This window comes from Terrapene carolina, unplaced genomic scaffold (assembly GCF_002925995.2).
Source record: "Terrapene carolina triunguis isolate 2854851 unplaced genomic scaffold, T_m_triunguis-2.0 Scaffold42, whole genome shotgun sequence".
Classification (NCBI taxonomy): Eukaryota; Metazoa; Chordata; order Testudines; family Emydidae; genus Terrapene; species Terrapene triunguis.
Genome location: NW_020664393.1, coordinates 69,193,764 through 69,210,860, shown reverse-complemented (window position 1 = coordinate 69,210,860; position 17,097 = coordinate 69,193,764). Strand labels below are relative to the sequence as shown.

At 43.0% G+C, this 17,097-nt stretch overlaps 1 protein-coding gene across 2 annotated transcripts; it reads left to right on the top strand.

Moving 5' to 3' along the window:
* The first annotated feature begins 297 nt into the window (after nucleotides 1-297).
* PFN4 (profilin family member 4) lies at nucleotides 298-15,331 on the top strand. 2 transcript variants are annotated; one of them, XM_024194054.2, is made up of 5 exons: nucleotides 298-353; nucleotides 7,192-7,320; nucleotides 10,266-10,403; nucleotides 13,133-13,238; nucleotides 14,579-15,331. In XM_024194054.2, exons 2-5 carry the CDS (start codon nucleotides 7,204-7,206, stop codon nucleotides 14,605-14,607), a joined length of 390 nt encoding a protein of 129 aa, XP_024049822.2. In that variant the 5' UTR covers nucleotides 298-353; nucleotides 7,192-7,203; the 3' UTR covers nucleotides 14,608-15,331. The 2 variants fall into 2 exon arrangements, with proteins under 2 accessions (XP_024049822.2, XP_024049821.2); XM_024194053.2 differs by lacking the exon at nucleotides 298-353 and adding an exon at nucleotides 578-700.
* The last annotated feature ends 1,766 nt before the right edge of the window (nucleotides 15,332-17,097 follow it).

The following is a 17,097-nucleotide window of genomic DNA, read 5'->3' as shown; positions in this document are numbered from 1 at the left end:
CACTGAATCCCTCCGCCGGGGAAAATAGTCCCATCTCCTCCCTTTAATCACCTGCAGGGCGGAGGGCGGGAACGAATTCCCTGGCCTCACCGTCCCTGAATGAGGAGAAACAGCCTCACCCAGCCCGAGCTGAGAGCGGGGAGAGTCAGTGATGTACAGCTGGTATCCCGCCGCCTTTGTGGTGGTTACGCGTCCCTCGCTCCCACGGCAACTCCAGCCAGAGCCTCTCCTTTATGATGGACAGGGCACGCCACCAATCAGGAAAGAAGGAGTGTCGCCTCAGCGAATCAGGTTACTGAGACAAAAGGCCCCGCCCTCCAGTTGAGAAAGGCGCTGCAGTGCTGCTTGGCTAGGTAAGGAGCGGGGGCGCCACCCGCAGCGGGTTGGATGGTTGCGGAGGTGGGGGGGGGGGAAGGTTAAAGTGAGGGCTCCCCTCATCTCTCATAGTAAGGTGAGGCCCGGGAGGACTACATCTCCCAGCATGCCACGCGTTCCCGTTAACATCTAGCGATACATGTAGAGAGCGTTGCATGCTGGGAACTGTAGTCTCTGCTCCAGGCTGGCCCCCGAGCCTGCGTGAGGCAGGGGGCTGGTCCCAGTGCACACAGAGCTCTACCTCCAGGAGCCTGGGAGAGGACAGGACCCCACAGACTGAGCGGTCAGGGGTTGGCCCCAGCATGGCTGTTACATGTACACCCCTGTAACGTGCAAGAGCTTTGTGCCATTTTGCCTCTCAATGCTTCTTTTACTTTGTTGTTTAACCATGGTGGCTCTTTTTTGGTTCTCTTACTATGTTTTTTAAATTGGGGTATGCATTTAAGTTGAGCCTCTATTATGTTGTCTTTAAAAAGTTTCCACGCAGCTTGCAGGGATTTTACTTTTGATACCGTACCTTTTAATTTCTCAAAAACAACGAGGAGTCCGGTGGCACCTTAAAGACTAACAGATTTATTTGGGCATAAGCTTTAGGGTAAAAAACCTCACTTCCTCAGATGCATGGAGTGAAAGTTACAGCTGCAGGCATTATATAATGACACATGACAAGAAGGGAGTTACCTTACAAGTGGAGAACCAGTGTTGACAGGGCCAATTCGATCAGGGTGAATGTAATCCTCTCCCAGTAATAGATGAGGAGGTGTCAATTCCTGGAGAATATCCCCATATCTACTCTAGCAACACTATCAGAGGACTCAACCACATCAGCCACACCATCAAGGGCTCATTCACCCGCATGGCTACTAATGTTATATATGCCATCATGTGCCAGCAATGCCCCTCTGCCATGTACATTGACCAAACTGGACAGTCCCTCCGCAAAAGAATAAATGGACACAAATCGGACATCAGGAATGGTAACATACAAAAGCCAGTAGGAGAACACTTCAATCTCCCTGAACATTCTATAACAGATTTAAAAGTAGCTATACTTGAACAAAAAAACTCCAGAAACAGACTTCAAAGAGAAACAGGAGAACTAAAATTCATTTGCAAATTTAACACCATTAATTTGGGCTTGAATAGGGACTGGGAGTGGCTGGCTCATTACAGAAGCAACTGTGCCTCTCCTGGAATTGACACTTCCTTATCTATTATTGGGAGTGGACTACTTCCACCCTGATTGAATTGGCCCTGTCAACACTGATTCTGCACTTGTGAGGTAACTCCCTTCTCTTCATGTGTCATTATATAATGCCTGCATCTGTAATTTTCACTCCATGCATCTGGAGAAGTGAGGTTTTTTTACCCACGAAAGCTTATGCCCAAATAAATCTGTTAGTCTTTAAGGTGCCACCGGCCTCCTTGTTGTTTTTGTGGATACAGACTAACACGGCTACCCCCTGATACTTTTAATTTCTGTTTCACTAACCTCATTTTTGTGTAGTTACCCTTTCTGAAATTAAATGCTACAGTGTTGGGCCGCTGTGGAGTTTTCCCCATCACAGGGATGTTAAATTTAATTATATTATGGTCACTATTACCAAGTGGTCCAGCTATATTCACCTCTTGGACCTGATCCTGTGCTCCACTTAAGACTAAATCAAGAATTGCCTCTCCTCTTGTGGGTTCCAGGACTAGCTGCTCCAAGAAGCAGTCATTTAAGGTGTCAAGAAACTTTATCTCAGCATCCCTTCCTGAGGTGATATGTACCCAGTCAATATGGGGATAGTTGAAATCCCCCATTATTATTATTATTGAGTTTTTTAATTTTAATAGCCTCTCTAATCTCCTTGAACATGTCAGAGTCACTAACACCATCTTGGTCAGGTGGTCTGTAATATAGCCCTACTGCTATATTCTTATTTTTCAAGCATGGAATTACTATCCATAGAGATTCTATAGTACAATTTACTTCATTTAAGATTTTTACTTCATTTGATTCTACGCTTTCTTTCACATACTGTGCCACTCCCCCACCAGCACGACCTGTTCTGTTCTTCTGATATGTTTTGTACCCTGGTATTACTGTGTCCCATTGATTATCCTCATTCCACCAGGTTTCTGTGATGCCTATTATATCAATATCCTCATTTAATACTAGGCACTCTAGTTCACCCATCTTATTATTTAGACTTCTAGCATTGGTATATAAGCATTTTAAAAACTTGTCATTTTTTGGCTGTCCCCTATTGCATGACGTAATTGAATGGGACTTTTTTCTTTTGACTGTTTCTCATCAGATCCTCCCTGTATTTTATCATTTTCCATCCTCTCCTCCTTAATAGGACATAGGGAATCTCCATTTATAGATCCTCCCCAAGGGATGTCCGAACCACATGCTCCTCCGCATGTCGGCTTTCCCCCAGCCCTTAGTTTAAAAACTGTTCTACGACTTTTTTAATTTTAAGCACCAGCAATCTGGTTCCGTTTTGGTTTAGGTGGAGCCCATCCTTCCTGTATAGGTTCCCCCTTTCCCAAAAGCTTCCCCAGTTCCTAATAAATCTAAACCCCTCCTCCCTACACCATCGTCTCATCCACTCATTGAGACCCAGCAGTTCTGCCTGGCTAACTGGCCCTGCACATGGAACTGGAAGCATTTCAGAGAATGCTACCATGGAGGTCCTGGACTTCAATCTCTTACCTAGCAGCCTAAATTTGGCCTCCAGAACCTCTCTCCTATCCTTCCCCATGTCGTTGGTACCTACATGTTCCACGACCACCGGCTCCTTCCCAGCACTACACATAAGCCTATCTTGTCCGCATCCTTTCTGTAGTGGGGGGCCGAAAACTGGATGCAGTACTCCAGATGTGGCCTCACCAGTGCCGAATAGAGGGGAATAATCACTTCCCGCGATCTGCTGGCAATGCTCCTACTAATGCAGCCCAATATGCCGTTAGCCTTCTTGGCAACAAGGGCACACTGCTGACTCATATCCAGCTTCTCGTCCACTGTAATCCCCAGGTCCTTTTCTGCAGAACTGCCGCTTAGACAGTCAGTCTCCAGCCTGTAGCAGTGCATGGGATTCTTCCTTCCTAAGTGCAGGACTCTGCACTTGTCCTTGTTGAACCTCATCAGATTTCTTTTGGACCAATCCTCCAATTTGTCTAGGTCATTCTGGACCCTATCCCTACCCTCCACCGTATATACCTCTCCCACGCAGCTTAGTGTCATCTGCGAACTTGCTGAGGGTGCAATCCATCCCATCATCCAGATCATTAATGAAGATGTTGGACAAAACCGTCCTTAGGACCGACCCTTGGGGCACTGCCAGCTAGACATCGAGCCATTGATCACTATCCATTGAGCCCGACAATCTAGCCAGCTTTCTATCCACCTTATAGTCCATTCATCCAGCCCATACTTCTTTAACTTCCTGGCAAGAATTGTGTGGGAGACGGTATCAAAATCTTTGCTAAAGTCAAAATATATCATGTCCACCGCTTTCCCCATATCCACAGAGCCAGTTAGCTCATCATAGATGGCAATCGGGTTGGTCAGGCATGACTTGCCATGGATGAATCCATGTTGACTGTTCCTGATCACCTTCCTCTCCTCCAAGTGCTTCAAAAAGGATTCCTTAAGGACCTGCTCCATGATTTTTCCAGGGACTGAGGTGAGGCTGACTGGTCTGTAGTTCTCCGGATCTTCCTTCTTCCCTTTTTAAAGGTTGGACATTATATTTGCCTTTTTCCAATCGTCCGGGACCTCCCACGATCACCACGAGTTTTCAAAGATAATGGCCAATGGCTCTGCAATCACATCAGCCAACTCCCTCAGCACCCTCGGATGCATTGCCTCTGGCCCTATGGACTTGTGCACGTCCAGCTTTTCTAAATAGTCCTTAACCTGTTCTTTTCACCAGTTGCTGAGCAGCGTGTCGATGAGTGAAAGGTCCCAGACAGGTGCGATGGGAGGAGTTGTGTAGCTCTCGAAGGTGGCCTGCTGAGAGGCTTTTCCCTGCAGCGGCTTGGAGTCTGTGGAGAGGAGGCGCAGTATGGCTGCAGCTGGCCCGGGGCACCTCTGGGTCGGTAGGGGGAGGCTTGGAGCTTCAGCTGAGGGACTCTTACGGCTGAGGGGGGGTGGGCATTTGGGCCTCCAGCCAGTGCAGCGCTCCTCCAACCGAGGGGCGGGGGTGCTTGGGACTCCTCTGGGCAGGGGGGACTCGTGGCCCCATCCGCAGGGGAGGGGCAGGGGTTCTTGGGGCTCTGGCTGTGGGGGGGGGAAAGGGGGCGAGTGGAAGAGGCAGAGCTGCGGGCCAGCCTCCCCTAAGGGGGGCTCCACCCGCCACCCATGCAGGCCAGTTAGCTCAAGCTTAAAGCACCACTTAACTTGAGCCAGAGATTTTTTTGTGTAGCTGGAAGTTGAGCACTTGAGTTATAACTTGAGCTAACTGTGCTGTCAAGACAGGCTCCCAGGGCTGACTAAATTACACATTGGACCTCTCTGGCCCTTGGGCTGCTCCAGTTGGAAGAGCACAAAGGTGGTTTAACCCCTCTTCCCTGGGCTTCAAGTTGTGTGCTGCAACTCTTAGAGGCACAGTGGTTATGATGGGGCGTCAGCATTCAGCAGGTCAAAGCCCTTTAGACTTCACATACTCATTAGACAGCTGACTAGGCAGAACATTTTTCAGTAAAAGTTTCTTTTAAAATGAAAATAAATCTACACTTCATAAAACCAGAAAGGACCATTAATCCCTGGGAAAGGATGAGAGAACAAACAACACGTGACAGTTGTGTAGCGAGTCACATTGCTTAATGCACTACTGGAAAGTGCTTAGATACTACAGTGATAAGTGTGGTATAAAAACCTATACAGAATAGAATAGTATATAGAGTTAGATCATCTAGTCAACGTCCCATGTATCATAGTCCATTAAATTTCACACAATTACCCTTGTATTGTGCCCAGTATAAGAACATAAGAACGGCCATATTGGGTCAGACCAAAGGTCCATCTAGCCCAGTATCCTGTCTTCCGACAGTGGCCAATGCCAGGTGACCCAGAGGGAATGAACAGAACAGGTAATCATCAAGTGACCCATCCCCTGTTGCCCATTCCCAGCTTCTGGCAAACAGAGGCTGCCCTGCCCATCCTGGTTAATAGCCATTGTTGGATCTATCCTCCATTAACTTATCTAGTTCTTTTTTGAACCCTGTTATAGTGTTGGCCTTCACAACATCCTCTGGCAAAGAGTTCCACAGGTTGACTGTGCGTTGTGTGAAGAAATACTTCCTTTTGTTTGTTTTAAACCCACTGCCTATTAATTTCATTGGGTGACCCCTAGTTCTTGTGTTATGAGAAGGAGTAAATAACACTTCCTTATTTATTTTCTCCACATCAGTCATGATTTTAAAGACCTCTATCATATTTGTCGTCTCTTTACCAAGCTGAAAAGTCCCAATCTTATTAATCCCTCCTCATACAGAAGTTTTTCCATACTCCTAATCATTTTTGTTGCCCTTTTCTGAACCTTTTCCAATTCCAATATATCTTTTTTGACATGGAGCGACCACATCTGCACGCAGTATTCAACTTGAGTTTGACTAAGGCATAACTTTTATAAAATTGTGCATAAAATCTTTAGATTAATTAGCTGCATAACTGTCAGGATTATCCAACAACAGTTTTGTTCATTAAATGTTGCATTACAATTTGTTATATGGTTATTTAATAGTGATTTACTTCATAAAACTATATAGTCTGATTTTATCAGAGAGACAAAGTGGGTGAGGTAATGTTAGGGTAACCAGATAGCAAGTGTGAAAAATCAGGACAGGGAGTGGGGGATAATAGGCACCTATATAAGATAAAGGCATGGATATAGGGAGTGTCCCTATAAAATCGGAACATCTGGTCACCCTAGTTAATATCTTTTATTGGACCAACTTCTGTCGGTGAGAGAGACAAGCTTTTGATCTTACACAGCGCTCTGGGAAACTTACTTAGTGTCACAGCTAAATACTAAATGAAACAGATTGTTTTGCATAAATAGATAATCTATATTTCAAGGGACCATTCAAGGTGAAGTGGTCTGATTTATGTAATCATTGTGCTGTATAGTGATAAAAACATCTTTATCATTTTTATTTTACTTCATCATCACCATCCAGATGAGATGACATGTAAAGTACAGTCATTCTGAAATCCTTACCACATCTAACACTTGGCTTGGAATGAAGCAGTATTCAAGAGACACAATACTTGCAATTTTCTGATGGGCCAATCAGTTTCTAGTTTCTTGTCCTTATCGTTGCTAAGTAAATCCTCCAAATACGACTGATGCAGTGTCATTTATCTGGCTGAATATGCAGATAAACAGCCTGAAACAATAACTCTAAAACATGTGAAATACCACCAGTATTGTCATCGCCAAATGTTAACTCTGGAGTCTAATAATGTCAGTTTAAATGTCAATATTGTCAATTATTTCGCTGTTGATCATTTAAACAGAAACATCTAGGCATAGAAGGGACCTCGAGAGGTCATCTAGTCCAGTCCTCTGCTCTCAAGGCAGGACTAAGTATTATGCATGTTGTGCATGGAGCTTGAAAAGAGCACTAACCCTCCCCACTCCAGCTGACTCCCACTCTAACCTGGTGCTTATCGCAAGTTATGGAGTCTTTCTCAGCTTTTTTACTCTGGATCAGCCTCCTAAAGGAAGCTAAATTAAATTCCGGATGGGAGGAGGATCAGGTCTCTGAAGCACAACTGGAAGGAAATGAACCCCTACCTATATCTGATTTCTTTCACAGAACTGAAGGAAAATGAACCAAATTCAATCTTTGCTCAGTGATTGCCTCATCAGAACAAAACATGTGGAACACGCGGCCATCATCAAATTAAAGGACGAGACTGTGTGGGCATCAACCCTTGGCTTTAATGTAAGGAAACAGAAAGTATCCTAGCAAGTGACACTGAAGGTAGAAAATTTAGAAATGTACCACACTCTTCAAAGGGAGGGAACATGAGTTAGTGATTAGAGAGGGGACTGTCAGTCAGGACTGCTGGGTTCTAATAAATATTCCTGGCTCTTCCACTGGCTGTGTGACATTGAGCAATTCTAATAACCTCTGAGCCAAGTGGGGTATAATTAGGGCCAGGGCCGGCTCCAGCGTTTTTGCCGCCCCAACCAGAAAAAAAAAAAAAAAAAGCTGCGATCAGCGGCACAAATCTACTGCCGCCACTTCGTTCTTCGGCGGCAATTCGGCGGCAGGTCCTTCCCTCCGAGAGGGACTGAGGGACCCGCCGCCGAATTGCTGCCTAAGAGCCGGACGTGCCGCCCCTCTCCGTTGGCCGCCCCAAGCACCTGCTTGCTGCGCTGGTGCCTGGAGCTGGCCCTGATTAGGGCCCTACCAAATTCATGGTCCATTTTGGTCAATTTCACAACCGTAGGATTTTAAAAATCATAAATGTCATGATTTCAGCTATTTAAATCTGAAATTTCACCATGTTGTAATTTTAGGGGTCCTGACCCATAAAGGAGTTGTGGGGGGGGGTTGCAGTACTTCTACCCTTACTTCTGCACTGTTGCTGGCGGTGGTGCTGCTTTCAGAGCTGGGCAGCTGGAGAGCGGCAGCTGCTGGCCGGAATCCCAGCTCTGAAGACAGAGCCGCTGCCAGCATCAGCGCAGAAGTAAGGATCACATGGTATGGTATTGCCACCCTTACTTCTGCGCTGCTGCTGGCGGGGCACTGCCTTCAGAGCTGAGTGCCTTCAGAGCAACTCCCTTTTGGGTCAGGACCCCCAATTGGAGAAATGCTGGTCTCCCCTGTGAAATCTATATAGTATAGGATAAAAGCATACAAAAGACCAGATTTCAGAGGGGCAGACCAGATTTCACGGTCCGTGATGTGTTTTTCATGGTCGTGAATTTGGTAGGGCCCTAGGTATGATACTGCTTACCAAAAAGTGTGTTGTGGGGTTGAATTTGTTGTAAAGCACTTGTGAAGGTTGATTCCTCACTCTGGCACTTTGAGTGCAGAAGGTGGGGGCCCGCAAGGATTTTAAAAATTAATACTGGCCACTCCAGGCTGGTATTAAACTCCCAAGGTCACAGCTTCTCTCTGACCTTGGATAGGTAGATGCTGCCACCACGCAAGTGCAAACCTCCCCCACTTTTGAGAACCTAGGAAGGAACACTTGGGAATTCCTTCCTGTGGGGTACCCTCAAGCCTTTTCACCCCCTCTCCGGATAAGAACCGAGAAAAAAAACAAAGGAAATCAACTGTTGCCCCCAGCTAATTAAACAACATGTGCACAAACCTCTTAGGGACACAAAAATCCAATCCTGTTCTTAAAAAAGGTAAATTTTATTAAACCCAAAAGAAAGGAACTACATTTGAAATTTAGGCTTTTTGCTAGATCTTAAAAGAAACAATTACAAAAATTAAGCATCAAGATAGCTCTCTTGAGGTTCATCTTAAAGGTTACAAGTAAAACAAAAGCATCTGGGATTAGCACAGAGGCGTCCACAAGCCAATAAGAAATAAAAAAAACCCCTAATCGCATCTTCCTAGACATTCTCCAATTTACTTACATATCTGGGGTTTCAGATAAGTAGGTTTGAGGTATGAATTGATGCTTTTTCATACCTGGTTTTAAAGCTGCTTATTGCATTGCTGATCTGTGTCTCCGCTCTCCGGAGACCAACAACAACAAAGAGGAAGTTTTTTCCAATTTTAAAAAGTTCTAGCCGTCCCATTGGCTCTTTTGGTCAGGTGCCCACTCCCTTTCTTTTACCTAGCCAGGGAGACTTTTTAACCCTTTACAGATAAAGCAAGCAGAGAATAGCCACCAAGAGGGACTTTATAGCTAACTTGCTGTCCATAAAAGAGAGCTACCCCTCTCCCCCTTCATTTATCACAGCACTCATATTAGATCTTTGCAGGAAAGGTGTTATATCAGTAGAACTCCATTTCTTTCGTGCTTTGGACTGCGTCAGTCACCTTTGATTGTGTTGATTTTGTTCTGTGATCAACAAGGTACCAAACAAGACAGCAGAATAGCAGCACTTCTGTATTGTATGGCAAAACTAATGCTTCCCCTGTCTAATTTTATTTTATCTTATTTATGTTACATTGGAACAGAGGGGGTCAAATGTGTCTCTCTATTTACTTATGTGGTCTCGTCACCATAGTATCTGAGCACCAAAGTGCTATCCATAGGAGAGTAGCAGTTAATGAGGATCTAAAATGCTAAAACTTCATCTTCACTCTAGAAGTGTGGCTGATGGAGACTGGGGGCAGATTCTTAGCTGGTGTAGATTCTCATAGCTCCATTGACTTCAATGGATCTATGGCATTTCACACCAGCTGAAGATTTGCTCCTAGATTCTAGCATGTAATGCTCCACCTTGATCTGAAAAGCTCACTTGCTGGAGTCTCTCAAAGCTACGTCTATCTATTAAAGATGGAGATTATTAGTATTTGAATGCGGCATCTGTGTGCTCAGTACTGTGCAAACACAGAGCAAGGCAGAGTGCTCTGCTCCAGAGAGGTTTTAATCTAAAGGCCCAATCCTGTAAACACTACTGGGCATACTGTTTACCATTAATCCCACTGTAATCAATGGGACGACTCACAGGGGTAAATGCAAGCATTTGTGAATCCGATCCTAAATCAGACACTGAAAATACAATTCATTCTTACATGGACTAAAAGCCCAATTTCTAAGTTGTTCAGACATTTTCCTTTTTTGTGTCATCATTATCTATTTATGAAATCGTCTTTGGTTAATTATCAGACATAACAGAAGAAGTGTGTTTTTTAATGATTGCAAAACTGTGTCCTTTTGGTCCATAACAAAATGTCCCATTTTATCAATTTAGCTGCAGCCACAGCATGCCTTACTCCTCAGCTCTGCTTTCTTCAAGAACTTATTACACGTTAGAAGGGAAGGACTTTACTTCAAGGAGACGCATTATAAATGTGTCCGAGCAGATGAGTGCTCCATCTATCTTAAAAATGTAAGTTGCTAACATTTATGGCAAGTAGGTCCAAGCACTGAAAAAAGTATTTGATAGTTTTCTTTTTTTAAATTAAATTAATGGGGATATCCTATCTCCTAGAACTGGAAGGGACCTTGAAAGGTCATTGAGTCCAGCCCCCTGCCTTCACTAGCAGGACCAAGTACTGATTTTGCCCCTGATCCCTAAGTGGCCCCCTCAAGGATTGAACTCCCCTAACCCTGGGTTTAGCAGGCCAATGCTCAAACCACTGAGCTATCCCTACCTCCCTCCCCTTTTCCTCTTTCCTTCCCACATCTCCTGTTTATGTTAACACCCAGAGTCAATTAGCGGTTAAACAAAATGTTGCCTCCTTTCTATCCACGGCACCTTTACAATATACGGGGCAAACAAATAAATGCACAGCACAGAATCTCTACAAGGAAAATGACAAGCATAGATTAAAACAGAAATATATTCCACCATCCATCTCAAACTATCCAACAATTTTATTTCTTTACTAACACTGAGAAGGGAAATTGAATTCTGCTATCCCAAATATTTTTCTCACACTATTTGTGGCACAATCACTATTTCTGGCTTTTAGGATAAGCTGGGTGCTGAGATTTCTCATTATGGGCAGTCTTATTTCCAGCTGTGTAGTAATGTAGATGTAAAACGAGGTGGCCAGGTTTTCTGAGTAGCTGCACTGGCCAATGACACCAACTGATAATCAGTATCAGCATCTTGACTTGTAACTGAAGAGCTCAATGCTTTCTCTCTCTTTTTTTTTTAAACAAAAATAAAAGTGTTAACCCAAGTGTTCTGGCCCAGTTCCATGTTGATTAACTACATTATGACAACATAAATTCCCAGCCACTTTGCAGTTGCAGTTAGATGTGGTATGCTTCTCTGCCTTTTTAAATGTTATGTAGCATTTGTGATGCTGGTAGACCAGGGGCCACCTCATGCCAAGGTCCCCAGGCCACAGTGGAACACTGACAAATACATAGCTGGAATGAGTCTGGCTCACCTGAGTGTTAGTATAGTTAAAATAGGTATTAGAATTATAAGAATGTGTTTAGTGTTTAGACTTTAGTGAATGCTTTTAAGTTACTGCCTGCAATAATCTCACTTATAACTTCTGTATTTCATATTAAGGTAATATTTGAGTGGTAGTATCATAAGCTTCTGTAAATCACCAAACAGGAGAGAGACATTAACTAGTGTGAAGTGCCAATCAGCAACAGAAAGTGTTATGTCTTGCCCAACAGGAATGGTCCATTGATAGCAAACGGATTATTATGGACTGTTAAAGGGCACAAAAGACTCTGTTGCTCTACTTCCCTCCCTCCCCTTCCCACCCATGAAAATGAGTCATGCAAGTGGATTCCTCCCATCAGCTGAGTTCAGAGCTCAGAGCACATGGCAGAGAGAAATAAAAAACCCCAGCCAGAAGAAACTGATTATCGCTATGCTGCTTGGACTTCGGAGGGCAAGGTTTATTAGGCATAAGCAAGAGAACCCTAGGGCTTAGCCTGGGTTAGCCTTAAAAGATATATAGAGCTTGCTTATTATAGAAACTTCTATAACTGTTTGAAATTTAAGATGGTAACTCATTTGTGTATATATGTTTAGCTGCTTTAACCCTGTAAATAATTCTCTTCTTTCCTTTTCCTACTGAATAAATGTTTATAGAGATTATAGGATTTGCTACAAGCATTGTCTTTGGTGTAAAATGCAATTGGCCTGGGTAAGTGACAGGTCCTTTGGGACTGGGAGTAACCTGAGTATTGATGTGATTTTTGGTGTAAGGGACCACCCGTCACAAAGGTACACTCACCTGGGTGGCGAGATAGATTGGAGTACCCAAGGGGACAGTGACTCCATGTGAAAGCTGGTATAGTGCCTGAGCAGTTTATCTTTGATACTTGGTTGGTGCAATCTAAGTGTAGAACTCACAGCCAATTTGGGGTTACTGCTCAGCTTCCTAACAGTCTGCCCTGAGGTTGGTACTTAAGCTCTTGAGTCACTGCAGGCAGCTTTACACTGTTCTTTTGAGCTGTGAAACTGCACACGTGTTCCACCCCAAAGGTAGCTGAGTAGTGGTGAGTAGTGATTCCTGTGCACATGCATACACACTTGCTGATCCTCACATCCCATGACTCAGATGCTCAGTAATTGACATCATGTAATTCAAATATGGGAGTTGAGTGTGTTCAGCAACTCCCAGAAGATGCTAGGCAACCCACACATTTGTATCCTAATTCAGAAAATTCAGTAATTCCCAATGGGACTTCCATTCATTATTGAAAATTAATGAGATTCAGATGTGTATAGTTTGTAAAGCCTTTTTGGAATCTTTCAAATTATACACAGCACACACATCTATTTTATTAATATTTTAATAACATTTTTGTGGGTTACACTTAGCACCCGGATTTTACTTTATTTCTTCAAAGTGCTTTATAAACATTATTTATGAAAAAAGATGGGAACATGCAGTATAACAGAAAACCAGCACAGCTATTGCTTGGCTTGATTAAAATATATATAAAACACATCATCTTAAATTAATTTATGTCTGTTATCAATATCAGTCTTGATTTAGGCTTTAAAACAGTATCTTCTCTTCCTCAAAGTGACACACAACTTAAAGACAGAAACCATTCTTGTCTAGCATACATTGATAAAAATGTATATATTTAAAAGAACTCTGCAACTTTTAACCAGTTTTCTTCTTTATCTAGGAAGACAGAGGTCTGATAGCTGTGAAAACAGATTCATACATCCTGGTTGCTACTTACTCTGAGGGGATGTATCCTAGCGTGTGTGTGGAAGCTTTAGAGAAACTGGGTAATTACTTCATGTGCATGTATGTCTGAATGTAACTTGTAGTGATATGTTACAAGTGGGGGGCAGCATTTCATTCCAGCAAACTGCTTGGAACATTTGGAACTTCAGAAAAATCTTGAAAGCCCATGAAAAGGAAAATTAAAATGGACTTTACGTTGTTTGATGCCATGTTTCCGACTAATCTCCTTCAATTTTCACTGAATAAAAACATGAAGGTATCTGTATCAAATCTTAAAAAGAAAAGCATTTACTGTTTACAGTCCTATAATTATAGTTAATTTTTAATAGGGATACTATAGATTGATTTAAGAAAACCAGCTTGGAAACATTATAGTTAATATTATTGGCCTGATTCTTAGTTACTCTGTTCCTGTGCTTGGAGTGAAGAGCAAAAGTAGCTTTAAAATTAGGTCGACATAACTGCATCACTAAGGGCTGTGAAAAATCCACACTCCTGAGTGGCATAGTTAAGCCGTCCTAAGTCCCTGTGTACACAGCGCTATGTTGACAGAAGAATTCTTCCATCAATATAGCTACCATCTCTCAAGGGTATGGATTACCAATGTCAGTGGGAGAATCCCTCCCATCGGCGTAGGTAATGTCTACACTGAAGTGCTGCAGTGGCCCAGGTGTGCTGCTGTAGTGTTTTATGTGTAGACAAACCCTCAGGGTATGTTTATTCTTCAATCGTGGGGTGTGATCGCAGCTGGAGTAGACATACAAAGCTGTAGCAGTGCGTGCTTCAGCCTGGGCTGTACAAGCTCACCCAGAACCATGGATAATTACTCCCAGGGCTAGTCTGTGCTGAAACCTGCACTGCCACAGCTTCGCTGGTACAGTACCTGAGCTAGCTAGATTAAAACTAGCGCACTCAGGTGTAAACTTAGCTTGTGTTTGCTAGGTCAGACAGAGCTTTGGAGAGGTTTATTTTTTGAGCACCCATTTGTTGTTCAGTTTAAACTTTTCCTGCAGAGAAAACAAAGCAGGTTTATGTATTCTACTTTATGTAGTTCAAGGGGAGATTTCTGCATATGATTGGTTTGTAACGTGCTTGCTGATCTGAAGGAGGGGTGTTTAGAGAAGAATATCATAATGCCACAATCTTACAATAAGAAATATTCTGTTTATTTCAAATGACACAATGGAGATATATTTGGAGTTGCTAATAGTAAATGTAGGTATTCATATATTTTAAGTATTCAGATGCAAATGCTGATGCGAGTTAGATTATGATCCCTTTCATTTAATCACAGTACATTCCAGTGTTGATTTAAAGTGGAGCATCTCCATTACGGCAAATATTGAAAAAGAAAATGTCTTCTATTTGTTTTTCCCCTTAGCGGAGTATTTCAGAGATAAGGAAAACTGAATCTGCAAACAACTTAAAATTGACCAAGTGTATGAAGACTGGTTTGTTAGAAAACCACAGATGGAAGTTTGTAATGAAGCACATCCAAGCAAGCAAGACAATATCTATTATTCTGCAATATTCTCAGTGCATAGTGAAGGCTCTGAAAGAGAAGGATAATCCACAGCATTTGAATCGCACCAGTGCAGCCTAACAGCCTCCTAAATTGTCAGCTCCACCATCTTCATGTCCCAAAATTACAGCTCATAAATCCATGCATGTGTGGTCGCATTTGGGCTCTAGTTCGGATGCATTCCAAGAGTCTAATATTGCAAGATGCTGAGCGTCTCCTACCAGGTGCTGAGTACCCTCTACACACAGTGACTTCCCTGGAAGTTGAGCCCTTTCTCCACGTCTCCTATAGGAGTCGATGGTGCTCAGCATATCATAGGATCAGGCCCGAAAACTATAACTTCAGATCATCAAAAGTACAGTTGGGTGATGTTCTCAAGAGACTGAGTTAAGGTGTTTTTCTTCATTTTAACACTATCTTTTTTGTTTTGTTTTACCCAATCTCCTAGTAAGAAAGCAGTTAATTTCTCTGAGCTGTGAGGCATCTCTCACAGGACATGTACCATACACACAGCATCAAAACTGAGTAGATTAATGAAATGTGTTGCATTAACATATAGTTCAATGTAAGCTCAGAAATTGCATTGCATGCCTTGGAATGTCTTGAATAAAATGCCATTTTTATATCCATCTATTTGCATTGCCATTGAAAGATCTATTTGCATTGCCAGAAAGGACCATTAGATCATCTAGTCTGTGACATAGCACAGGCCATTACATTCCACACAGTTATCCCTGCATTGAGCCCAATAACTTGTGTTTGCCTAAAGCATAATTTCCAGAAAGGTCTCCTGTCTGGACTGGAAGTCATCCAGAGAAAGAGAACCCCCTCCCCACTGCTCTGGGTAGTTTGTTCCAATGGTTAATCACCCTCATTGTTAAAAAATTGTGCCTAATTTCTACTTTGATTTTGTCTGATTTCCTCTTCCAGCCAGCCATGGGTTCTTGTTATGCTTTTCTCCCCTAGATTAAAGACCTTTTTAGTACCCATATTTTCTCCCTGTCAAGTTACTCACGTAACAAAGTAGCATTCACCTGTAATGAAGTTGCCTCTCAATCTTCTTTCTGATGAGATAAACAGATTGATCTCTTTAAGTCTCTCACTGTACAGCATTTTCTCCAGCCTCTGAATCATTTTTGTGGCTCTTTTCTGCACCCCCCTCAGAATTGTCCAGCATCCTTTTTAAAATGTACATACCTGAACTGTATGCAGAATTCCAGTATAAGTCTCACCACTGCCATAAGAAGTACATTAGCCCTTTTTGCCACAGCATTACACTGGGAGCTGATGTTGAGTTGCTTGTCTACTATAACCCCCAAATCCCTTTCAGAGTCCTTTTTTTCCAAAATACAGCCCGCCATTCTGTAGGTATGGCCTGCACTCCTTGTTCCTAGATGTATGTTTGCATTTGATTCCATTAAAATGCATGTTGTTTGACTGGGCGCAGTTTACCAAGCAACCCAGATTAGTCTGTATGACTGCCCCATCCTCATCATTATTTACCATTCTGACTATCTTTCTGTCATTTGCAAATTTTATCAGCTGGGATTTTATCTATTTCCAGATTGTTGATGAAAATGTTGAATAGCTACAGGCCTAGAACCAATCCCTGCAGAATTCCACTAGAAACTCCCATTCAGTGATGAGTCTCTCTACTTTTTTGAGATCTGTCAGTTAGCCAGTTATTAATCGCAAGAGTCTCATAGTTCTGGGTACCTCAAGCAAGGAGTCACAGTCTGGTCTTACCTCTGCTGAGTACTGTTAATATTGCTGTGCAATTCACAACTCTCATTCCTGAGCAAGGCCTAGCCCAAGGCCTACCCCAAGAAAGGCAACTATCATCCCCCTCTTCTAACAATATGTTACCTGAGAGGTTGTAGAAGGTCCCTTCAGGCAGATCTGGAGCTAGATTCCTGGTGACAAATATAGCAATTCCAAGTTTCATCTACACTGCCTTTCAGATTGAATTAAATCAACAGCAGAGGTGTCTATAACTATCACACCACTTTGCTCCCAGAATGAGGAACAGAACTCAGAAATCCAACATTCCACTGCTGTCTCATAAATAGCTGTATAATCCTCTAATAGAGGTTGTTGTGTCCCCCTCTAGTTTCTGGTTCACCTAGAGGATAACAGCCTACTTCTGCTACTAGTTACTTGTTTAATGTATGTGAAAGATATCTGTGGTGTAGATGGTCTCTCTCTTTTATACAAGGTAGCCTTTCTGGTAGCGATGGAAGGTTACTCACCTTCTCGTAGCTGTTGTTCTTCAAGCTGTGTTGTTCATGTCCATTCCAATACCCACCCTCCTACCCCTCTGTCAGAGTAGCCGGCAAGAAGGAACTGAGGGGGTGGCAGGTCGGCAGGACTCTATATTG

What these genes read in the sequence shown, in the direction of transcription:
- PFN4 (XM_024194054.2), top strand. Translation starts at nt 7,204, where the DNA reads ATGAACCAAATTCAATCTTTGCTCAGTGATTGCCTCATCAGAACAAAA. An exon ending in GCTCCATCTATCTTAAAAAT is followed by an intron (nt 10,404 to 13,132) that starts GTAAGTTGCTAA and finishes TTCTTTATCTAG; the next exon opens with GAAGACAGAGGTCTGATAGC. An exon ending in GGAAGCTTTAGAGAAACTGG is followed by an intron (nt 13,239 to 14,578) that starts GTAATTACTTCA and finishes TTTTCCCCTTAG; the next exon opens with CGGAGTATTTCAGAGATAAG.